The 26,298-nt window shown below is 43.5% G+C and overlaps 1 protein-coding gene across 17 annotated transcripts in view; it reads right to left on the reverse strand.

The window, feature by feature from the left end:
- ptprt (protein tyrosine phosphatase receptor type T) overlaps window positions 1–26,298 on the reverse strand; it is a 213,570-nt gene that overhangs the window by 46,106 nt on the left and 141,166 nt on the right. For 5 of the 17 annotated variants that reach the window (XM_042089740.1, XM_042089730.1, XM_042089729.1 and 2 more), the window contains exons 13-17: window positions 20,826–20,862; window positions 19,266–19,322; window positions 12,522–12,657; window positions 9,452–9,484; window positions 4,486–4,515 (exon numbers count right to left, since the gene is read on the reverse strand). In XM_042089740.1, the coding sequence (XP_041945674.1) occupies window positions 4,486–4,515; window positions 9,452–9,484; window positions 12,522–12,657; window positions 19,266–19,322; window positions 20,826–20,862 (293 nt within the window). The remainder of the gene's footprint in view (window positions 1–4,485; window positions 4,516–9,451; window positions 9,485–12,521; window positions 12,658–19,265; window positions 19,323–20,825; window positions 20,863–26,298) is intronic. The other 12 variants (XM_042089745.1, XM_042089743.1, XM_042089742.1 and 9 more) reach the window with 8 other exon arrangements.

A 26,298-nucleotide genomic window follows, 5' to 3' on the forward strand; every position in this document is an offset into this window, starting at 1 on the left:
TGCAGTGACCTCGCCTGAAGCGGGATTGAGCCTTCCAGTCAAGCTTAGACTTTTAAAACAGCCAATTGTGGATTGTCAGCATTTTTGACAGGTGGTTGCACTGTCCAGGAGGGAGATTATGGAAAATATGGCATAAGATGAGGGGGAAAGCTGTTTCATTATCCTGGGTTTTTACTTGCCATGTGGAACAAAGCAAATCAGTCACACGACGACAGCAAACATTAGCAGAAAAATGCCTGTCCGATTCTAAATGCTTAACCACACCAAAGTGATCATCTCATATTCCAGTTAGTGCATTCCAACACCACGAGGACCTATGCCCTCAGTGTACTTGGAGAGGCTTTCAATAAGTCTCTGCTCATAAATTAATGATGGGTCAGCTTATGGTCGTTGTATAGCCATTATATAACAGCTGAGTTTTAGCTTTAAGGGACCATAGCTCCTATCAGTGTGAGTCAGCGTCAATTTCATTACTCATTGAATTAAAATGTGGACTACTGGTGTACTGGGAGATATTAGTGATGACCACTTAAAGTATTCCATGACCCATTAACACTGAAATGAATAATGTGAGTGAAATATAAGATGACTATGAAAGCACAACCTCATCATGTCTGCCTCTTTCTGCTACCTTTGAGCGAGATCATCTCCAAAGTTTTGTCCTCCAGAACTAAATGGCTTTGCACTATGATGCTCTCAAGAAAGAAGTTGCATGGCCATCTAGATTGTTATATAAAATCAACAGGTTCACTGTGTACCACAGATAATATGATGATCTCAGTTGATTACTAAAAGTGATCTTGTACTTCATACTTCTACTTCTTTTACTTCATTTCTGTCAGATGTCATATAAAGCCATGAGATAAAGCCATGAGATAAAACCATGGCATTGAAAAACAAAAGGAAGACATCTGCAGTAAAGTTCTATGATTATTTTTTTCTGTTCTTCTTCTCAGAGAATTAAAACATTAAGAGTTGATACTATATGCAAACTATATGGTATGTACGTGTCTGATGTCTATGTCTGCATATGGCTCCAGCTATGCCCTTTGTTCCAATTTAAGTCTGTCCATCTTTTGTTGTGTCTGCGTTTGTAGATGTGAGTGGGTGCAATTCTTCTCCATCAAAGACAGAACTCAGAAAAAGTTTAGCTGTCTGTTTCTACAGCCTTTATGGAGAAGTTCTTCCCTGAAAGGAGCTTTAGAAAGTGTTCACACTTTGTGAACTGCTGATTGCTGCCTCCTTATCCATTCCTTGTGCACTTTTGTGAGGGGAAGACACTTCCTTTCTCAGAAAGGAAGAACATGTTGTCCCAAAGCAAGCGCTAAGATAAATACAGGAGTTGAATGGGAAGACCTGAGCTAAAAGAACGGCAGATTACAGAGTACACTCTATGAGATAGAGAGAGTAATTGAGGGAAAGAAAAAAAATAGAGAGAGAAAAGATAGAGAGAACAAAGGGAGGGAGATAGAGAGAGAGAGAAAGAGAGAGAAAAAGAGAGAGCTTGGGGAGTACTCTATCTGAGTGGTTTGATATCACCCCTGACGCCCTCTGGGCTTCCAACGAGCCCACATCTCCTCACTCTCCAACGAGCCCACATCTCATTCTCCAACGAGCCCACATCTCCTCACTCTCCAACGAGCCCACATCTCACTCTCCACACCAGTGGAGCCACAGGAGCGGGGCTCCGTGCACACCTTGCCGATAAACACGCCACTGATGACCACCTGGGTGTCTGCGACTGACACCGGATAGATCAGAATGGCACTGCGTGGGTCTTTCATCAAAACAAACCTCTGCTCGCTACAGACTCCTTCCACCACCATTTTCATAGATGTAGCAAAAGGTCACCAAAAAACCCCTCATTACCAAAACCTTCTGAGCAGATCTGCCCACTAACTATTCCCATAATCATCTCGTTTTAAATGACAAATTCCTTGCATATTGTAAGTGGCAATGAACTAGAGATAATCCTTATTTAATGAATGTCACAGCAGCACTTCATTAAGAGTAAGGTTATCCTGAGCAGGATGGCCCGGCACATCCTAGTGTTTTATGGCACCAACTTTGTTAATTGCGCAGCACTTGATGTCCTGATAATAATGAATCCTTTCTCAGGATGTGCATTAGCACATTAAAATAAAGAGAGAGAGAGAGAGAGAGAGAGAGAGAGAGAGAGAGAGAGGAAAAGAAAGAAAAAGAGAAGTTGGACCCTTGACAAGCCACAGTGTTAAAAGGATTGTCTGCCAAATAAATAAATATACCGGTACATAAACTAATAAATAAAAAACATACATAAAAATGTAAATAAAATGACAGCTTCATCACCTCATGATACCAACAGTCCAAATCAATTAGTAATTTATATAACATGGATGCCAAACATATTAAGTTGCTGAAGTGCTGAAGAGGGGTTTGTAAGAGCAGTGAATGGAAGACAAGCAGCCTGGTGATGGAGACAGCATGCATGCACGTAAGCCGTGTGGATCATATCAATGCCATACAGCATAGCATCCTGGGTAGGCATGCAGACACTTCATCAGCGAGACGACACTACTACAACACTACTGCAGAGGCACAAAGGAAGTCCACGGACGTTCGCTCACGTTCAGAATCAGAATTGTGTGTCTGCCTCTGCTTTTGCATTGTGTGTCAGTGTTTGTAGGTAACCGCACCTGTGTGTTTGTGTATGTATGCGGTGCACGCTTGGGTTTGTTCAACCTCGAAGGCTGTGTCCAACTTTGAGGAGGAGGCGATAAGGGATATACTGTATATATATTTATATATATATATGCTAACTCTGATGGAACCAACAGGGAGAAAAAGCGCCCCGTTGGGGTCTCATATTCTCTCTACAGCCCCAGTGGAATTGACTAGAAAGGAGCTGCATTAGCTCTACAGAGGGGTGCTGATGCAGTGTGGCTGGCGGCAGCCTGTAGGCATCAAATCAGCACGAGATGACAAGTGCTCGAGAGAAATCTACAGGCGGCAATCCTCCAGCAGACCCAACTCTCATCCATATTTCAGGAGCTTCCAGGAGGAAAAAAAAAAGAAAACACATACAGCTGGCTAGCCTTAGACGCAAAAGCCTTTTAAGTCCTTTATCATGCTAAAGAAACACCCAAGAGCCATGTGTCTGCGAAAGACCACACCATGCAGGGGAAATGAAATAGTCTGACCCCTGGTGAAATACGACTGGCATAATATTGGTGGCACTTTAGTGCCAAAGAACATTTTCAAAAAAGATTATGGACTGGTTTGGGTTTCGCTACGAACCGGTCACATCTGTGATGAGCATGTTGATGTCAGAGTAAGCTGAAATCAATAATATTGAAAGCTGTCAGTTATCTCTCTTTGTGATGGTTAATGACAGCTTGGCTTACAGTGGGTTGTACTTCACTGACAACTAATACATTTTGTCTAGGCATTGAAATGAAATATGTTCACAAGTAACAAGTTGGATGCTTTAAATGAGTACATAAAAATGACTTCAAAGCTTTTACTTGGTGCAATTAACATGGAATGCCCCCAGGCATTGCTAGCATTTAAAAACAGCTAACAGTGTTAGATCAACTAAAAGATGGTTATCAGAGACAACATGACTGTGAATTAGTCAGCATGTCAACATAATGTATACTGACTAGTCAAGTGTTACTGCTGATAAAATATGTCAGTGGCATCTTAACAGCTGATTTACATCTGTTGTACGGCATGATAATATTTCATTAAGTCATTAATTATTGAGTAGTCTAATTTAACAGAGTCAGTGATTCAAATAAAGATTTAATACAAGACATCTATCATGAACTTCCGAGTGTTTTCCACACAGAGTTCCTTCCTCTTGTTAATGAGCGGTGAGGTTGTAATGACGAAAATGAAAATAAATGATCCACTTAACGGAAAATTCCCCAAACCATGGCAAAGAAAAAAGTAGAGAAAATAACTGGATGCAAATCCAGAGAAGATGGCAATTAAAACCACCCTGTGTGTGTGTGTGTGTGTGTGTGTGTGTGTGTGTGTGTGTGTGTGTGTGTGTGTGTGTGTGTGTGTGTGTGTGTGTGTGTGAGAGTGAGTCTAACGACCAGGATGCTAAACACAAACTATAACTCTGTTCTTTTTGTAGGTGCTGAGATGCTTTGTCCACCATGGCATTGCTGATTGGTTAAAAGGGGCCACTCTGATCTCCATAATGAGCTCATGGGATAGAGTTTGGGGGTTGGAGGTTTGCATGTTCAGTCTGAACTGCATAGAACTGGCTGGACTTCTAGGAACTAGACTCTCAGAGAGGTGTACATTTCATTGGGGACAATAACTGCAATCATATGACTGTATACAGGACAATATCATAGAGTCTCACTACTTGGGGTAAGACTGAATGCTCATGTTTTTGAAACACCATAAAATTAGTTCAGCAAGAATATGGTAACAGTAAAGAAAGATACGTATTCATACGTGAAGAAGAGGCCTTACTTTAATGCTACTTACAGGTAGTAAGAGTAGGAATACGCATTTCTTCTGAAGCATGAAGGCAAGCCAGTTGGGACAAATTGAGCACCCAAAAAAAGGACAAACACATGGATTGATTAGTTATCTTATCCCTCCCTCCCACTTGCACCGGGAGGCAGAGCTGACAAAGAGAGAGAGAGAGGGAAAGAGAGAGGGAGAGATAGAGGGTGAGAGTGAGAGAGAGACAAAATGAGAGAGAGAGAGAGAAAGAGAGAGAGAAATAGAGCAACAGAGCTGTTTGAGGACTCAGTGTGCTGCTGGGAGGGCGATGTCACCGCCGTCCGCCAGCTGGACATCCCCTCCCACCGGCCCCCCAAACCTCCTTGCTACAGCACACTGGCCTCAATGGCTCTGCCCTCTGCCACAAAAATCAAACCCCTGTCAAGGCGTTTTGTTTACCAAAAACAAGCAAGCAAGCAAACAAACGCAAATACACATAACAAATTAAAATGGATTAAGGAGGAAATAAATAAACATTGCACTTAACGCAAATAAAGCACAGCTGGCTCCCAAATGAAGGAAATAAATAAAGGTGTTGTATGAGGCAGTGTTTGCAAATGCATGAACTGAGGGAGTGATGTTTACTTTCAGAGGGAGTGAATGAATGGAGAGGGTGTGAGGGAGGAGAAGAGAGAGGGATGAGAAGGAGGAGAAGTAAAATGGGGTGGGGGTGGGGCGGCCTAAACAACATACTGTTCAGCCATTCTGTTTTTGTTGTGATGGACACAGCTCATGATCCTTTGTTTGCCAGCCGAGGCCCACCATCAAACCCTAGAAGTGAGCCTTGAGTTATTTACTGTGAAGATCTTCGAGTCTATGTTTTTTGGGTTGCATTTTCTTTTTATTTCTTCTCTTTTATTCTTGTTGGAAGGGCCCTTCTTTTCAAAGAAACACTCACAAATGGCATGCAGCAGGCGGTGATGGAGTGAGAAAGCAAAGATGTAGGGCAGAGATGCCAAAGAAGCTGCTTGGGCTCAACAGATTGGCCTCGATTGCACCTACTCTTGGCCACGCTGGACAAATACACAAGTGGACCAGAATGTGTGGTGACCATGTGTGCCGTTAATAAGGTGTGATCGATCGTCCACCATTTTTACTCCCGCTGAATCGATGCTTTGCTGACTTAAGTGTCCAATTCCGTAAGGCAGTTATGGATGTCCTTGTCTATGGGTGAGAGTTCTGTACTCCTAAAATGTGCCCAACCAACATCAAGTGTGTCATAAACGAAGAAGACAGTCTCTAAGTTCTGTGTATGCTTTTATCTGATCCCTTATACTACTTTATAGCCACCTGACTAAAATGGGGGGAGATAGAACTTTGACAGAAAGATGCAACAAGAATTTACCCTGCTCCAATAATCTTTTGTGCCTTCAAGTGCTGGTATCAGCTTGCTATTGTACTCACGAGAACAACACTTCAAACAAGAGTAACAACTCTCTTCAACAACTTTCATCTTAACCCCACTTGAGACACCATGGCAACATGATAAGCCATGACCAAATATGGCATACAGTATATTCGCTTGACTGCAGAGGGCCAATGTGCATTCATTTTTTAAAACCACTACCTACTGACAGAGTAGTTATTGCCGTCAGAAGAGGGGGCATATTAGCCATAATTAGCCCAGTCAGCTAGCCCATCATCTAAACTCAAGCTCAATATCTCAAACAGGGGAAAAATTGCATTTCTCAGCCCATGCAACAGAAATGAGTGTGCATCTCTGGCATGCTTCGATTCTTTCTCTCCCAGGAAAATAAGAAATATGGCATGAACTGTCTGACATCTCTTGACACGTCATAAAAAAAGACGGTTCTGAAGGCTGGGCTCTCAGGCTGACGCAGCTAAATCCCGCCACAGCATTGCGCATAGTCAATACCGCCAAATGCATATCTCCAGTGATTTCCTGTGGCCTTTTAAAGGAGATGCTGACTTTGTTCTTATGATATTAATATAGAAAAGTAAGGTCTGGAGAAGCGACAGGCAAACGATGGTCATAAATATTAATACAGTAAAAAAAAAAAAAAAAAACTCACGCTTCTGTGGCTTTAGTGCCAACTTATTTTTTTGTTCTGCCCTGAACTTGATTAGGATTTCATTATGACTTGCATACCAAGTACAAGGAGCAAGTCCAATGTTCCAAGGGAATAACATTAGCACTCATTTTTCTGTGCAAAGATGGCAGACCCTCCTCAAAGGTTAACATGTGGAAATTACTTGGTTTATCTACAGGCTCACTACACTTGAAATGCTAAAGAGAGCATAATATTATATTATGAGTTTACATGCCACAAAGAGTAGGTAGAGCACTAAGAGCATGTTAAGTCAATTACAGCTGTTAGTAAGAACTCCCACATACGTACGGTGCACTCAAATTAGGTGTTTGCCCACACAAACATATACAGTACAGTACTGTACACACATTCAAATACATAAATACAAACACACATGCAAGCACATGCATGCAATAGGACCCATGCACAACATTGCAAAATACCACACATGAATGAATGAGCAATATTTGATACTGTGTAAATAAAAATAAGATAAATACATTTTTCTTGGTCTTTTTTGAGTGCTAACTACATTCTTTTCCTGTTATTCCTGTTATTGTAAACAGGCTTTCGTCATGCACAGACCCCTTTATGGAAAGACCAGTAAAAAAAAGCACAGTGCTGGTAATGTTGGTGTTTAAATGCATTGAGTGTTTTCCCGCAGCTCAAAGATTACTGGCCACTGGTCAGCCATTCCCACTCACATCTCCTATAACTACAGTGCACTTTGGCGCAGAACATAATTGCACTCATACCCCTGTGTTTGTGTGTGTATGCTTGCGCATGCGTGCATGTGTGTGTGTGTGTGTGTGTGTGTGTGTGTGTGTGTGTGTGTGTGTTACAGAGAGAGAAGAAGACTACTTCTGACACGTGTCTAAATCTCATTCTCGCGGCCTTGCCCTTGTGTGGTTAACTCGTTTCTTTTTTCCGGGGGTAATGGCCAGTAACAGCATTAGGACTGACGATAGGGAACCTGAGGTGCTGCGCTGCTAACAAGGCTCCTCATTCCAGTGCTGTCTACCCTTGGCCACCACTCACACTCGCGCCTGTTTGTATCTCGGTGTGCTCGCTCATCGCCTCTGAAGGACCCCCGCCGCCACCCCCACCCTTAGACGCAAGCGACTACACGACTACACTCGCACCGCATCGCTTTTCCCGAGATTCATTATTCATCAGGACATCCACACATTCAGGACAGCTGTGCCCCTGCCCTGCCATTATCTGACAAGGGCAAACGTACAAGCAGCTGATGTCTGTGTGTGTGTGTGTGTGTGTGTGTGTGTGTGTGTGTGTGTGTGTGTGTGTGTGTGTGTGTGTGTGTGCGCGCCTCGGCCGGGTAAGCAGAGGTCCAGTGGTGTGCTGTGCTTAATGGCCTGAAACAAAACTGCCATTGAATGAACACTTAAGAGCGCGACCCCCAGGCTCTTTGACATGCAGTTGGGAGGAAAAACAGCAACAACAACAACGACGACGACGACAAAAACATGGTCTAAACTAGACTGTGTCTGAGCGTTGTCTTTCTGTGTTGGCTTTCTTTCTCCCCTGGCTCATTGGGGGCTGTGTGAGGCATGAAAAGTGATGCCTATCAGCAATTTAAGACCATATGTACCGTTTTATGGTGTGGAAATGTTTTTAATTTGGAGATGATCTTTGGTAGAGTCTGCGGAGGTGTAAGGAGGATTGAAGGTAATCCAGTGGAGCAGGTCTGTGGGTGGGGATGTTCGGAGAAGTAATTTTATATCCTCCCTCTGGATTGAACTCCATATTAGAGAGCGACAAGGTGCTGTAGCGGTTTTGACAGCAGTTAAGATAAATGTTAGGGTATTTATATTTTCATGGTTTTGTCATTGGCAATATTATACGATGTGCAATATTCATTTTAATGCAAACAAAAAATACAGTTTCTCAGTGAAACAAAACTAAAATGATAATAAAATATTTGCCTAAAAAGAACACTCCATCATACCATACATTCGAGTTTGAGTTTGCCTCCATTGGGTAGGACAATGAGCAGAGATAGACATGCAAGTGCGGTGATGAGGAGGACGTAATGGGAGGGCAGGTGTCAGAGCGCGCGCCGCCCGGCAATTCTAAATCAACCAGCCACTCCAAGCAGGGTTGTGACATTTTTAGTGTCGAAATAATTACTTGATTTGACACCGAATGTAAAGCAGTGTTTTAAGTCCTCCTCTCCGGCTGATGAGAGCCAGTAAAGTGAGCGCGAGGAGTGTGCTCAGTGAAAGCGCCGGGGGGGCTGATATGGACAGGGGGGCTTATGCAAATGCACGCTGTTGGGGGGGGGGGGGGGGGTTCTCTTATGCAGGCGGGCCGTGAAAATTTGCTCCGATAAATTAAGCCGATTTAACGTTGACAGCGAAAAGGTTCCCGGTGCACTCTCCTGCGTGGCTTACTGCTTTGTGGACGCGTCATTGCAGAGATTCAATCTAACACTCAAGATGACAATGTAGAAGAGCCATGACCGGTGAATGGACGAGCGGACATATTGACATCCATGACTGTGTGTGTGTGTGTGTGTGTGTGTGTGTGTGTGTGTGTGTGTGTGTGTGTTTTGTATTTATCACTTCTCTCAGAATCACACGGATGAGCAAACAAAGGGGGCATCTGAATGACTTCACAATCAGGCAGTGCAGTCCCACACACACTTCTACAGTACGCCACATATTTGGGATAGTGTCAGAATGGTCAGATGGGTCAGTGATCTCGTTTCGTGCACGTGCGAGGGAGAAAACACAGAGTGAGTGACTGAGTGAGAGGATGGCAGGTCGGGACACACATTGGCTCTTGTTTTTTTTTTTTTTTTTTTTTTTTCTTTCGACAAATGGATGTGGCACAGTGGCACGCAAGATGCATAGCCAGAAGTAAACATACAATACCCCACACTCAGGGTTCTCCAGGAGTGTATTTCCCTAGCAGGCAGGAGCGAAAGAGGAAGAAGATCAAAGAAGAGGACATAAGACGGGGGTGAGGGGAGGCAGACAGATGAATAAGTATATACTGCATGTAGACTGGCACACTGTGTTGATGCTCAGCAGGTTAGAAGGTTATTTGGACGGCTTTAGAGCATTCTGCTGTGTGAAGATACACTGTCTAACTCTTCTAGTTTGTTATTTAGGCAGTGGAGGCGGTGCTGACATTTTCACTAAATTCTTTCTGATGACACCCATTTATATCAATATCTGGAGTCCTTCTGGAGCTTTATTCGGCCTGAGGTTTCCTGCACTAAAGTAATGAGTCACCGTAAGTGGTTCATCTAATCTCCCACCATCTTTGGTGAAGAACCCCCCCCCCCCCCCTCTTAAAGCCGACAGCATGATTGTTTGCAGAAAAAATGATACTAAATAGAAAGAAGAAAAAAACAGAAAACAAAAACAGACAGTGTCTCGGAGGATATAGCTTGACAGAAAAAAAAGAGATCTAAATGTCTCCCTGCATCAGTAAAAGTCCGGCCAGTCGCCACGTCTGGCAGTACCATAGAGTTAAGATGAAGGTGCGAGATGAAGGTGTTGCACCCCACTCGCGCTGACCCTCCCCTGACCTGACTGAGGCCTGCTTGAGGAGTGGAGCTCCTTAGGTGTCCGAACAGATGCCCGACTCTTATTCTATCCTACAGCGAGATGCCAGAAGAGGTGCGGAGCCAGTCACTACTATCAGGGTGGCTGTTTATTAAGCTCTTATCAGACTGAGTGAAGCCATCAGCTCATTATGGTAAGAGTGAGCAAGATGCTACTGCATAATCATATCATTAACTAGCAATTTAGGTGATTTATTCACAATGTCATTTAAATACATATGTTGTTCGAACTGGGAGCAAGTTAAATTTTGAAGATATTTTTTTTCCATCAAATTGCTGCCCTCCTACATCTATATTAACTGCTTATCATTTCCCAGCTACTCTTGATTAGTAAAAACTCATGACTATTCCACTAATAAATCTACCGCTGAGTGCTTATAGGCTTGCGGTTGTAAAACAAAGCTGTGCGCTGGCAGACGGAGATGGCTAAAGGCACTCGCTCGGCTGCAGCACAGGAGATGGGAGGCTGATTCCCGGTGAAATATGGCGCAGGAGACTGCCAGATCTGATTAACAGATGCTACAGTGAGCGCTAGCCTCGCCGACGGATGGCACCGTCTACACCATATGAGTGTGTGCGCTCAAAACAATTAGTGCGCTGGACAGAATGTGAGGCAGCCTCTCCGCTCTTTCTCCCTCTTTTTCCTGAGCATGAAACCCGGCTGCTGCCTATTAGGGTCATGTTCTTCTGCACATCCCCATTGAAAAGACCGTGGCAGGCTATGACAGGGAATGTTAGGGTTGAAATTTTTAGCTGCAGTCCTGCAAAATTGAAGAGGAACACAACGACCTATCAATCCAAGTGAGTTCTCTGCCGGGTGAAATTTTGGGTGGAATTATCAGAACACACACCAGATGTCAAAAATTCTAAACTTTTATGAGAAATTTCAGTCATTAAAATTTAACCAGCTGCCATGCTGGAATTGTTAAATGGTTCCTTTAAATGGTGCAATACAAGCCCTGAGGCCTTTTAACACACATGGAGGGAAAAAAAACACAAATTCGTTGTTAAGTTCAGCCTGTCCACTCCACCCATCCTTACAGCTATTACATTTAAGTCCGAAAGTCCATTTTCGCTACTCTGAAACATGTGTAACTTAACCTCTGAGGGATTAAAAAGACAGTTTACTTGCTTTCAACAACTATTTTTGCACGAATAATTCATGGCGACTGAAAGCCTTGTAAAACGCTGCAATTTATAAAACATCGTACCCCCACACTGTCCAAGTCACAGCAATGAAATATGGATGACCCGGCATTGAGGGGAAAGGAGAGAGGAGCGTTTCAGAATATTGTAGCCTAAGCATTTTCCACCCGCACTCCTAGTCTGTGTGTTATGGCGCATGGCAATCTATACTCCGGTCTATTTATGAGTATATTGGTCTCCGGCCTTCTGATTTGCATCTGACCTTTTGCTCCTGTGACGCCCACGGCCCTGTTCTGTGCGCACAGATCCTGCTTTAATTAACACACTAGACCTGCAGTAAAGTGGCTTCTGTAGACAGATTGCTCTGTGTGCCTAGGGGAGGCATAACTTATTATATTTGTTTCAGCCAAGTGCTCTTGCCTGCTTTACGGACAGTAGCCTACATGTTCACTTGTTCAATGTCATATGGTGAAAATTGCTTTTTTGGAGAGTGGGCTAATTTTTCTCATTCAACTTAGCCAAAAAACCTATATAAGATATATAACCTCTATTTAGGTTATCATAAGTCAGTATGTTTGTTTGTTTGACAATAAACGTTTTACACTCAAAATCCACAACACAAAATGTCTACATTAAACTTGACATTAATTTTGTAGCCTGCCACTGGATCCTATTTGACTTTCAAGTGCAGATGTATTGCAGTAGAGTGGAAACACGTGAGACTATGAGAAACTAGTTTCTGCAAATCCTCTCAGAGCAAAATGGCATGGGCAGTATGTCATTGAGGGGAGATCCACAGGGAAGGGGACAGAGGAAGGAAACAGAGGATGCAGTGGAGGTAAGCCAGTGTGCATGTTTAAACGAGACAGAAAGCTGATTGCCCACAGCACCCAAACCCTCCTGTCCCATGTACAGTACACTAGACATATGCCTCACTCAGATCTGTGTTCAACGTAAAGCCATGCGTTTGATAGTCAGATTAAAATTCATTATTCAAAAACGTGCATGGTCTAAATCCTTATATATTATTCAAAACATTGATAGATACATTAATATTTTCATATTTAATACCATCCAACTTATCAAATCTTAATTCTAATTTGATTAGCAACTTTGATCTGAGACAAATCCAACATTCCTATCAACTTGTACTTTTTACTCTTAAAAGAAAAAAACATATTCCAGTGGAATTGGTGCGTTCAGGCGCCCATGTCTCCACTCTGTACCTTCTCTTGAATGTAAGCACGACACCCAGGAGGATGATGACAAACATAAGAATCCCGGCGATGACGCCGGCCATCTTGACGGTGCTGTCCACCTGTTTCTCGGGCTCCACGGCGTTGGAGTTCTGGGTGGACGCACCTGCAGGGGGACATAGAGACATCACAGAGAGAGGAGGAGAGCGTTTAACTGGGGCCACCACTGCCCAGCAAGCTATCCTCCACACACACACACACACACACACACACACACACACACACACACACACTTACAAACTCACATTCATACACACACACGCACACATATTTACAAACACACACACACACACTAACAAACTCACATTCACATTCACACACACACACACACACACACACACACACACACACACACACACACACACACACACACACACACATTTACAAACACACACACAAACACACACTAACAAACTCACATTCATAAACACACATGCATGCGCACACTCACACACATTGACAAAAACACACACACACACACACACACACACACACACACACACACACACACACACACACACACACGCGTGTATGGTTTCTAAAGGCAAAAAGGCTACCACACTCGAATGTTCAGACTCATACATAAATGGATGAAGATCCAGACTATCGAGCCAAGATACTGTACACACTCAAACTCACATACTGTATTCATACCCATCCACTCACACACAATACATGCAACCAAGTGCTGGACTACAACATGCTTGTTGCATTGACAGGCAGGCATGTTGCGTGCTGAGGCCATTATTTCAGACCCACATTGAACCAACTGTCAGATACCGTTTGTGGGTTAAGCTCTGCAGATACAACTATCAGCATCAGCAGGGCAATAAGCCATTACACAGCACAGTCGCACACGCGGCCAAAAGTATATGTAGACAACGTTAAGTGCCACGCTAAACATTAAGCAATGCACACAATTCCACCGCAGCGAGCGCGGAGCGAAAGTGAACGTCAGTTTGATCGTTTACGACTCGATGAGCCGCGTATGCATGAAAGGAAAGATTATCTGTGCGGCCCAGTTCAATTGGAAAAGAAAGGGCTTGTTATGAAAAAGACGTGCAAGGGTGGGCCACAGCTGAGGCGGCACAGATGGTTCGTACAGTAACACTTTTATTCTGCTGGGTGAACTCAGTCATTCAGACAGTATTTATGGAAGCCCACATTTTGTCTCATAGTGGCTGCTAAATCATGTAGAATGATCAAATGATGTGCTTTTTTTTCCTTAACTCCCTAAAAATGAAACAAGGGAGAATGAGGAAAAAACATTATTATCAGGCCATGTTTTTATGACAATGAACAGAAACAATAATAACAATCTATACGCTACTATTTGGATAATATGAGAGTCTAAAGTCTTATAAGACTGTGCTGTATAAAATATTCCTTTTGTTGATGGTAACTATTTCATAAACATGGTCTCTACCAATGGAAAGAAGTGAGAATTAAAAAAGAGAAGGCACTGATATTCTTTCTTCCACCATTCTCAACCATTTCACTAACATTTATCTGCAATCCTAACTACTATATGACCGTTTCCACTACCAGTCAGAAATAGTCGTTTAATAGAAAAAGTATCCAACACAACTTTGCCAACTTATACAAGCCATGCAAGCTTTTTAATCGTTATCTGAAAGCGGCCAACTGGTCGATGAAGCAGCCAGTGGTGTGGATGTCGACTTGCTGATAAAACGTTACAGTGTGGGTACTTGGACGTGAGTTTGCAACTTTATCTCTAGACTCCGAACACCTGGGTTGCCATGGTTGTGGCATCAAATCCCTCATTTAGCCGTGGCGAAACAGTTTTACTGTATGCTTCAGCTTGATTCCTTCACTTTGCTCCTACTATCAGTAGCACAGAGGTTGATAAAGCGAGCCCTCGGATGGGTTGAGATATTTTTCTTCCAATGAGCACGGCTATCGACAAAAAAGAACCTAGTCGACAGAGTGGCTATGGGAAAAATCATTACATTTGAAAATTTGTTCAGTAAGGTTATTTTTTTTTCTTTGTATCTTACATTTTCCTCTGAGCTAACACCTTGAATCAATTCCACCATGTTCACAACATTCCATCACATCAACTCACATTAATCCAAGACCCTCCACTGCTGTTGCTGATGCAAGCCATCTGACACTTGTCATGTCATGCAGATGCTTATTACTGCTACAGCTGCAGTGGACAACTCGCTGACTGACTACTATTGACAACACATGTCAAGGGGACTGTCCTCCCATCTGCTACCGAGGGCCAGTCAAGTGTCTCATCTGATTCCAGCTACAGCGACAGGATGGACAAATATACATGCAATCTAACGGTCAACAAGACTTATTTAGTTAGGCATATATACATGTTCTGCTGAGAGAATATTTGTGAGCTTGAGTGTATTATATGGAATGCTACCAAATGACACTGAATGACTGAAAGGGACTGAACAGGAGCGTTGCACACTCAATGTCACAGAGACATTCTAAATTAAGAGAGACATACACATACACATATGAGCAATTCAATGGGCATTCCCCTTCCTCTCCCACTGAATGGCTTTTAATAGATGCCAACAGTTGTGCAACCTTGAGAAACAATGGCCTGGTATTAATCTGCCATGCCTGAGTGGGAAGCTCTATATAATCCTAACCACATATATTTCCTTTATACAAAACTTGAAGAAAATACCTTTAAAAAAGAGATAAAAAATCTAGAACACGCTGACATCTTGTGAAACCGCAGCTGCACACAACATCCCAAAGCATACCCTTACCCTATAGACCCTTTCAACAAGAAAAAACAAAAACAATGCTTGAACGTTCTATTTTGCTACCAATCTACTTCTGCTTCATTAAGATAACATATGGAATGTTAAAACGGAAGCCTTGTGGGAACAACTATGATGCTGATAATGCAAACGGTCTTGAAACGGTCTATATTGGTAAGAGCAGAGCCATGTAAAGGGATCTATAAAGTAAGAGGAGTGAAGATGCGGTTTTAACATGTGTCGCCAAAGTGGCTCCAACCCACTCTGATTCTCAACAGCATGGAAATAACTTACCCTTAAATGCAACACATTTACATACAAGTATGGTTCACCTACAGGTTCACATCGCAACAAGCAAGGCACAGAGTAGGTGGCCACTTCACGTTTTCAATAAACAATTATGTGCCTCAGTCATCACTGAGAGATATGAAGACCTCTGGGTGCATTTGCATACATCTGGGTCTCCAATTGTTTTAAAGAGGAGGCAATGTGAAGCCAATTTCACCAACCTTGACAGGCCAAACACGTGTGACTTTTCAGTGAGATGTTTATCTGTGTGTATGTGTGTGTGTGTGTGTGTGTGTGTGTGTGTGTGTGTGTGTACATACTGTATATGTATATAAGTGTGTATGTGTGTGCATGCATGTAAGTGTGTGTGTGTGTGTGTGTGCGTGCGTGCATCTGTGTGTGTGTGTGTGTGTGCACATATATGTATAGAAGTGTGTATGTGTATGTAGGTGTGTGCATGCATGTAAGCATGTGTGTATGTGTGTGCATGCATCTGTGTGAGTGTGTGTGTGTGTGTGTGTCGTATTTTTAGCTCGGCACATTCAAACCAGGCCTGCGCTCCGCACAGGTGATTCCGGGCGTTTACGTGGGCAGGAGAGGCCATGTATCACCTCTGTCCCATTACGCCGGCTGCCTGATGCGCTGTCCTCTGCCGGCCTGCACACTGATTGGGTTCAGCAGTTCATCATGTAACAATAGAGAGCCCATCTGGCTTGCTTCAGCCCATTTTCTGATACCATCCTGGACCGCGCTGGCCCCACAATCCCACGTACTTAACAAGGTTCCGACCGGCGGCGAGACTTATCTCCGCCTATCTGCAAGTGGCTGGCAGCAGAAGACTTGTAAAGACCGCAAAAAAATCCAACCATGCCCTTATAGAGAGCAGGGACCACAGATACCTGGCTGTCGACCACGAAAAAGTCTTTAAATACAATTCGAAGGGTCTCTTAGCAGTAACTGTGGCCGCGTAATGCCTATCAGAGATTCTGGTTATTGCAATATTGTGCTTATTATCCGCATATAGATGGGATATGGGGTTGATGGAGAGGATCAAATAAGTGACACTGCGCCATTTCCATGAGACAAAAGCCATTTGCAGCCTGATTTAGAAGCCCTTGATCCATTATAAAAATGTTAAGCCTGGGGTGATTAAACGGCTCTCCATACACTTCCTCACGCCCCCAGCCTTGGTTGTTTGCCTAAAAAGAAAGATGGAAATCCTTTTTATTTTGGGTCGGAGGAAAATGAAGCATGAGACAAGGAATTAGAACTAAAACCCACAATATTAAACCTTAATTCCATCCATGTACCGCGGGTGAATTTAAATGAGCAGCCCCTGCTCGTTGTTATTGAGTGGTTCTTGGATACTGTTCAATAAGGCAACCAAGTAGGCAGAACTTAAGCCTTTAAAGCACACACAGTGAAGGCAGGCACAAACACACACACACACACACACACACAAACACACATCTCACAGGGACACTTCCAGGCTTCTGGTGGCATAGTGGAGCTCTCGCCGGATGCTCTTGGGGCTTAGAGCGGGCAGACGAAGCCGGGGACTGGGGTAGTTCAGCAGAGGACGGCACCAGAACAGCTGTGCTTAGTGCCCTCTAATGGGATTATAATCTCAGTTACCACAGCTTGTGGGGTCAGATGCACACAGATTACGGATACTCAAACAGAACTGTAAACAATCCACAACACTAATGGCAGTAGAATGGAACCTCAAGCCCATTGTTGAGCACAATGGCAGGTTATTGGGTTAGCAGAGATCCGATGCATTTTTAATACTTTAAATCCTTTGTCCTGTTTCTTTTTAAACATTTTGGGGGGTAAATCACATTTACTTACAGTGTTTCTAAATGGTGGGTATGGATTTTCAGTCTACAATACCTCCACTATTTGCCACATGCCTACAAATTTTAGGCTTTAATCCAACACATTAAATGCTAGTCACAACAAAGTAGAATTATGTAAAGTAAAAATCAAGGTTCTGAAACAGGGAATCTTGGTGTGCAGAATAAATCTAAAAGAAGAATTTTATATTTGTATATATTTTAGACATGGTTCGACAGCCATTTCGTACTTTTCATCTTTCATCTAGAACAGCTCTACTGTTGCTTCAAAACGCAACCGTAATGGCTGAATAGAGACTAGATAAAGATGAAGAGTTCCAAAACAGGCCAATTACCTCAGCTAACAAAGTGGCACACTAAGCCATAATCATTAACTTCAAAAAAAAAAAAAAACTGCTAAAAATACACGCCACCTTCGCTCAACCCCCTAAACTCCACAAGTCTTTGAGAGCACGAACACGTCTCATCTTATCTCGGCCCATTTCTGATTTGCATCAGGGCAATTGAGCATTTTGTAAGTACCCCTGAGGGCAACTGAAGGCTCAGTGAGGCTTGCGAGAGTTGCAGGTAGGCTAAGAAACGCGTAACAATGGCCACGGCTCCCGCGCACCTGTGTGTTCATCAGGTGTGAACCACGGAGATGCTGAGCCACACTGCGCCGCCACAGAAACCCCGCGGTGTTCCTCGCCTCCGCCACGGTCTCCTGAGGCCCGCGGGTCGCACAGCTGAGCTGCCCCCCCCCCCCCCCCCCCCCCCCCCACACACACACACACACACATCTCGCCTACACTCGGACACCCATGGAGGTGCTACTCAATCCCATGGTTGAGACTGGATGGTCAAGTGGAGCCAGAGAAAGCCTCCTCTCAGTAGCAGTGTAAGGCCAGGCCTGTGTGTGTGTGTGTGTGTGTGTGTGTGTGTGTGTGTGTGTGTCATACTGGTCATACTGTACTGTACACACACGCCATACCATAGGACACCTTTTGAGATGTAACTCGCCTAATTCTAATAATCCAGATATACACACAAAACTCTTATGTGAACACACCTACCTACACACACACACACACACACACACACACACACACACACGCACAAACACACACACGCACAAACACAGACACACACGCACACACACACGCACACGCACACGCACACGCACACGCACACACACACAGAGAAAGGCTGGCAGGATGCAGGATGTGTTTGAATGTCAGTGAAGCAATCAGGATAGGGTTTATGGTTAACATAACATGTTCCATTGTTTAGAATGCTTTGCTCAAATCCTTATTCAAGCTTCCCTTACTAATATCATTTGAAATCACATGATATTTTCAAAATACAAATTCACTAAGCCTCTGGAATGTACACAAACATCAAAGTTTTAATTTTTTACAGATTTCTTATATGTGAGTGTATTACATGGAAAACATTTTTTACATAGTAGTCCAGGTTATAATTGTTTATATTTTGTTTGTTCAAATACTTCAATAAGGACATGAGCAAAGCGGACAGATGTTGAATGCCGGGGACCTTTACAAATGCAAAACCAAAGCAGAAAACAGTCTGACCAGTGAGGGAAGTGAGGGGACACATAAGCAGGACACAGGGGGGATGGCAGTGCCGATGGAAATGAGAGCCAGCTACACTGTTTTTGAGGACCAGACATGCAAACAAATGCATTAAAATTGTGGAACAAGAGAAAAACAAAAAGGTGCCAACAAAGGGAGAAAGCATAAGAAATGGCTATTAAAAAAAACAACAACAAAAAATTAGGATATAAGAAAGAAATCTGACTATGGAACAGTAATAATCACCTTCACTGGGGATGACAAGTATGTACGGCGTGGTTATTTGTCCCCTACCTATTACCACTAAGACAATGTTTATAGTTCCAGGTCAGCATGCATGAGAGAAGGGAAACAAAGAAAAAAAGTCTAAAAAATGTGTCTCCATTTCCAAAACGTTCAAGTCTTCTTTATTGATTAAAGCATGTTATCTGTATAGCTATTTTGGTGGGGAGGGGGGTTTGGGGTACAGTAAGATCTTGTTGGGAAATTCTAAAAAAGATAATGACATTTTCATCAAGTTTCTGAATGTCTCCATAAGGTGCTCATGACTGAATGGAGAACTGTGTCTGACTGCATCCGTACATCTGTTTATAAACGGCAGAATATTCTCCTCTATGTGCATGTGGATGGCACTCTGTGATGCAAACACTCAAACCAAATCAATCCGTGCTTCTGACTGTAAAACAAACCAATGGAGAACAAAATGCACAAAAAAAGAACAGAATAAAAAAAGACAGAACAAAACAAAATCACTGATTTCTTTTTTTTTACTTTGTGGCAGAACGTTCCTTATCACACCATCAGAGGGAGGGTACGCATTGAAGCACCTAGACTGGTTCTCTCATTTAGATCGATTCTCTCGTCATCTTTTGTTTTGTATTGTTCATTAACCTGTCTGACTTGCAGTGAGGAATGCTAAGGCCACAAAGTTATACGCATGTGGTTCTCCTGAGCAGACATGCAGGCTTTTCCCACTCATAGTGAAAACTCAACTCAACTCAACTCAAATCAAACTTAGGTAAGAGGGATGGCAGAAAATGAGCAAAGCAAAGGAAAACAATAAATAAACAAATCAAGGAGCAACAAAAGAAAGCAGACTGACAATGCAGGATGACTAACCGACAACGGGCGACTAGAGTTAAACATAAAATGGCAGCTGTGCACAGATGCATGGATATTTGAATGAATAAGCTGCAACTTGGACAACAGAAAGAGGGAGCAAAAGCAAAAGAAAGGTAATGAAGCTGATGCTTTTGTTGGGGTCAACCATGTTATGTAGTATTCATTAGATTGGATAAAAGGTTTAGCACCAATGCTATTGGTCCATAACTGGACATTAACTACTCTGTAAGGATGTACAACAGAGAAGACAAGACCAAGAAAACAAAACTGAACTGAACAAAACCGAACAAACCAAAACAAAACAAAACCAAACCAAACAAAACCAAACCATGGGCAAAAAAAACATGACATGGGGCTGAAATGGTGTCTTAACAAAATCTTCAGCTACAGGCTGAGTCATGCAGGTTTAGGTGAGGGTGTAAAGGTTCAGTTTAAACACTGCAATAATTTGCCTCTGACCCTACCAGTATTTACTCAACAGTGACACACCTCAGGCTCCACTTAGAGAGTACACAATGCTAAACACTAAGTCCCCTGCGTGGAGATGAGCCCTCCATTTAAATGGCCCTCGATTGTCTTTTGGCAATAATGAACCAATTAAAAATGGGAAAACACAGCCTTATCAGCTCCAATTAGTCACTTATTATTTATGCATGCAGACAAAGGAGGGAAAAGTGCTCATACCTTTAGTAGCCAGTCGGACACAGTTGATTTTAGTTTCCTGGGAGAGGCAGAAAAAAAGAGGGGGGGGGGGCTGTGGTTAGTTTTTTATATAGAGAGAAACTTGTCAATTGGCACAAGATTGTGCAGTCAACAGTGCGTGTAAAAGAAAATATCTAGCATCTGGTGTTTGGCATGGTGTTTTGGGCAGACATCTCATCCACTCAAAATAGTGGGCAGGCCCCATGCGATTTTGTCAATTTTGGGAAAACTGCATTCATTTTGATGTCAATGACAATGCAACTGTCAACAAGGAATTGTGCCAGTAGATGTGGGTGTTCTTAAAAGTGCATATGAATCCATTTGTACAGTATTGCTTCAGTCTGTGCAAAGACTTCGAGTTGAGACACTGTACTAAAGGACAACTTCCTAAAATGCAAGTATAAGTATATATACTCTTTTGATCCCGTGAGGGAAATTTGGTCTCTGCATTTATCCCAATCCGTAAATTAGTGAAACATACTCAGCACACAGTGAACACACAGTGAGGTGAAGCACACACTAATCCCGACGCTCTGAGCTGCCTGCTACAGTGGCGCTTGGGGAGCAGTGAGGGGTTAGAACCCTGATAGAAAATATTTTGTGACGAGGTGAAGGGCTGTAGTTGCTTGACTGCTCTTGTTTCAATTAAACACCTTGCCATGTGGTGTACCTATTAGATGAAGAACTGTTGTGCAAATCCAGAGGTTCTACTGGCGTTAAGAGAGAAGCATTTGGCGGTCCTAGATTGTTAGCTATCTTGTGTTTGCAGATAAACACCACCACTCGACTGCTCTAAAGATGTTCTCTCTATTCAGCATGTTCTTTATGGAACCAAAAGCACATTAGAGGGTTATTACTGTAAGACATAAACAAATGCAGGCAGTCATTTTCACAAACACACATGCCAATTATGTGAGCAAGCTCACAGACGGGCACACACACACACACACACACACACGCGCACACACACACACACACACACACACACACACACACACACACACACACACACACACACACACACACACCGATTTGATGGGCAGAGTTAATGCACAGTCAACATTAGTAATGTGAGGGAGAATTGAACGGGCGCTGAACTGATCGATTTGTTTCATTTCAGTGGCACTCATTACTGTGCTATAGGATGCTACATAATTCATTTAAATTAACCTGGATATTGATTCTCCACTCCCCGCTGTGGAAAGCTAACTATCTGGGGACCGGCACGGCACAACGTGGGGAAGATGCTTTAAAAGCACTTAGAATGTGTTACACAGATGAGTATAGTTCATAATACTGTGCTGATTTGAGTTGAGGACGTTAGAAAATGAATTGAAAGGATTAAGGCGAGGCAGTCCAATTGATTCAGGGAGAAAATAATTGAAAAGAAAAGCTAAAGATCACAGTGAAATAAATTTCTTCCCTCTTTCTTTCTCTCTCTCTCTCTCTCTCTTTGTGTGTGTGGGTGCGTTTCCTCGTGTGTGGGGGAAAACTCAAAAGTATATGCACTCTCATTCATGCAAAAACAAGTACTCAGAAGAAGGCCCTGCCACAGCCATGGATGCATCAAAAGATATTTTTTATAAAAAGAAACAAAGAAAGCAAAAGCAAAACCCTAATGCTGCACAGGGCCAATCTATGAGGAGAAACTACTGCCATGTTCACCACTCTCGATTTAAAAAACATCCAGATATTATCAACTAAACTGCTGCTTTTATTCCACCGAACCCAAGTAAAAAAACACATGCGGCTACCAACACCACCAAGACAAACACAGCCATGGCTGGAACCTTTCTCCCATGTATACCACCCCATCCAAAGCCATTGTCTGTCCTGAAGACTTTGACAAATGAACTGCCAGTATGGGGTTAGAAGGGTGACAGTCAGTTGGTGTGGCGGGCGTCTGAGCCGCTTTGCCAGCCATGACTGTGTGCGCGAGATGATGAACCGCGGGAGCAGATGGATTGAACTGTCAGGGGTGATTCAACCTCTTGTGTGGCCAGTCTGTCTTCCCGGCCCATGAGTGAGGCTGACACTGATTTGGTTCAGCCAAAAGGGCTTAAAATCATGTCTTACTCCTGCTTCACGTGTGCACGCACACACACGCACACACATGCACACACACACACACACACACTTACTCTGCGACACTGAATGCCCGTCTCATGAACGGGGGCTTACTTTCTCTGCAGAGCAGTATTAGAGAGTGAAACACCAGGATGGACAGGTTGGTTGGAAACAATAGCCGTGTTTATGTGGACATTTTTTTTTCCAATAAATTTGAAATGAATTTGATTGAAGATTTCAACCGAACTGTTTTACATGAACGCTTAATATAATCTGCATTTACATGGTCCTGCAAGCTCCTACAAGCTCCTAGTTCTATTGCTGCCATGGAAACTCATTTGTTTACGTCAGTCTGCATTATTCAAATGGAACAATTGGCCTCTCCGAGTTACCTGCCGGTAACGATTAACCACCTGCTGTATGGCACCCCAGCTTTTATTCGTCCAGCACTTTTAAAACTACCTGAATTTGAACACTGTAACTTTCATAGCTAAATCGTTTAGTTTTCAACTTTATTATAATCAAGCTTTATTTAGCTGATTTTGTTGCCACTGGTTTATCATATAGCATAGTGAATAATATTATCTTTATGTTTTAGCTTCAGCCTAGCATCTTGTTCAACATGATTGCCCTCTCTACTAGATGCAACACAAGGCACCTGCATTATTGAAACTTTGAATTGTCTTTATTAATACAGGCATGGGTTATCATGCCAAGAAGGGTCAGAAAAAGAACAACATACTGACTGGGGGGTGGGGGGGGGGGGGGGTCGGGCTGATGAAAAAGAGATGAATTAAGGTTGAATTATCTTACCTTAATTCAAGAGATGGATTAAGGTAAGATAAATTGATAAACCAAATGCAGATGGCATAAAAATGAGAGAGGCAGAGGTAGAACGAGAGAGAGAGAGAGACAGGGGTAGAGAGAGGAGGAAAGAGGTAGAGAGAGGGGGGGGGGACAGACAGACAGAGGTAGAGAGAGGTGGGGAAGAGGTAGAGAGAGGGAGGGGAGAGACAGGCAGAGGTAGAGAGAGAGGGGGGGCCGCCAGAGGTAGAGAGAGGGGTGGAGAGAGGTAGACAGACAGAGGTAGAGAGGGGGGGGGTAAGAGGGAAAGAGAGAGAAATCCAGAGAGAGGCAACTGCTGGGGTGAGCGGTGTTCGATACTAGCTGCTTGTCAGGCTGGGCGAGGCAGGCTGAGGAGATGGCAGGACAACATCACTTACATAAAGTGACAGCTAAGGTTCAGCTTCAGGCCCTCCAGTCTAATAAGGCAGTGACAAACTGTCAAGCAGTTTTTACACTGATCCGTTAATGGCTCACAGCGAGTGAGAGGCAGAGAAAATAAAATGTTTCAAACGTCAAATCCATTTTTGACCAAATCCAATGGATTTTGATGGACAGACTAGCATGATGACGTAAACAGAACACAGGTGCAATACAGAGTTAACTGAGCATCCATTAACAACAATAATAACTAAAACTTAAACGTGTAAAACTACAAGTGTATTCATGGCTTATAGAGTATGAAACAGTGTATGCATTCATAATTTCCATAAATAAATGCAAACATCAAACAATAAAGTGTGCCTTTGGTACAAATGCAATATTTAGAAATTCCAAACTTTTCATAAAAAAACCTGTTCCTTCATCTTTAAATCTACACCAGCCACGCATAGTCGGAAGAGAACAGATGCCACATCACATACATATTCAATCGAAAGCTTAATTAAGCAAGAGAACACATCGTCCCCTAACGCAGGGTTCAGAGACATTGTCTGAGAAAGCATCTCACCGGAGTAAAAAAAAAAAGAAAACGGTAAACCTGAGAAACAGATGGCACAGGAGACGTGAAATGATCAAGCGATACGATCGCATGGTGGCTCAAGCCCCCGTCTGGCCAGTGCTGTTATCTGTGAAGATAAAGGTCACGCTAACCTGTGTTCATGCACTGAGCAGGCCAACTCGTCAACTAAATTACTGGGAATATCAATTAGCATGCCACTTTGAGTAATGAACGGAATACAATACTAGGAACGTTTGCTAATTCATTATATCTGCAAAATGGCAATGACTACAACAAACAACAGTAAAGCAAAAAGAGTTATCTTTTTGAGTCCATATTTTTGATCCAACATCAAAAAGAAATATTTTAGTCTGAAACCGTGTTTCTTCCTCTGTCTTTTTCACTCCCTGTGTGTGTGTGTGTGTGTGTGTGTGAGTGTGTGTGTTTGTGTGTGTGTGTGTGTGTGTGTGAGTGTTTGTGTGTGTGTGTGTGTGTGTGTGTGCGTGTATGTGCGTGTGTGTGTGTGTGTGTGTGTGTGCGTGTGTGTGTGTGTATGTGTGTGTGCGTGTGTGTGTGTGTGTGTGCGTGTGTGTGTGTGTGCGTGTGTGTGTGTGGGTGTGTGTGTGTGTGTGTGTGTGTGTGTGTGTGTGTGCGTGTGTGGTGTGTGCGTGTGTGTGCGTGTGTGGACATGACCCCTGAAGTGCAGGTGCGGGCGGAGTGGAGTGGTGTGGTGCGGAGTGGACCTCATCTTGCACACCATCCACGTCTGAGCAAGGCTGCAGGGGAGTCAGGATCATTACAGCATCTCCCTCTGTGCCCTGACCACTGGCTGCCCCCTTCACCCCAGAGTCTCGCCATGGTGGCCAGGGTGTGGGGGTACACCGTGGAGGGCTCTCCAAGCTTCAATCTCTCCCTCAGTGACCAACAGCTCAATCCCCGGCTCTCCCCTCTTCACTGTTGTACTCTCTCATTCTCTCTCTCTCTCTCTCTCTCTCTCTCTCTCTCTCTCTCTCTCTCTCTCTCTCTCTCTCTCTCTCTCTCTCTCTCTCTCTCACTCACTTTCTCTCTGTCCTTCTGTCATTCTCTCTCACTCCCTTTCTCTCCATCTCTGCCATTTTCTCTGTCTGTTATTCTCTCTTATTCCCTCTCTCACTTTGTCATTATCTCTCCCTCGTTCTCTCTCTCTCTCCCACTCTCTCTTCATCTTTGTCTACCCCCCCCTCCTCTCTCTCTGACTATCTTCCTTATATAAAGCCCTTCTGCCTGTCTTCACAAACACGTGGTTAAGGTAGCACTCCAGGGATGGAGCAAAGCTATTCAGCCTCCGCAACCCTGCTGCCCGCTCCACACACGCCGAATGGAGCCTCTCGGCCCCTAATCACACAATCCCACCACCCTGCTTTGGTGTCCTCTGCCCTGCCCTGCCCTCTTCAAGCATCCGCTGGGCTGGAGATGGATGTGGGGGTGCGGGGTAGGGGGTGTTGTGTGTGTGTGTGTGTGTGTGTGTGTGTGTGTGTGTGTGTGGAGGGGTGAGTGGAGTGTGTGTGTGTTTGGAGAAGTCGAGATTCTAGCCTTGGCTTGTGAAGGTGAGAGAAAGGTTGGAGG

This window comes from Alosa sapidissima, chromosome 4 (genome assembly GCF_018492685.1).
Source record: "Alosa sapidissima isolate fAloSap1 chromosome 4, fAloSap1.pri, whole genome shotgun sequence".
NCBI classification, from domain to species: domain Eukaryota; kingdom Metazoa; phylum Chordata; class Actinopteri; order Clupeiformes; family Clupeidae; genus Alosa; species Alosa sapidissima.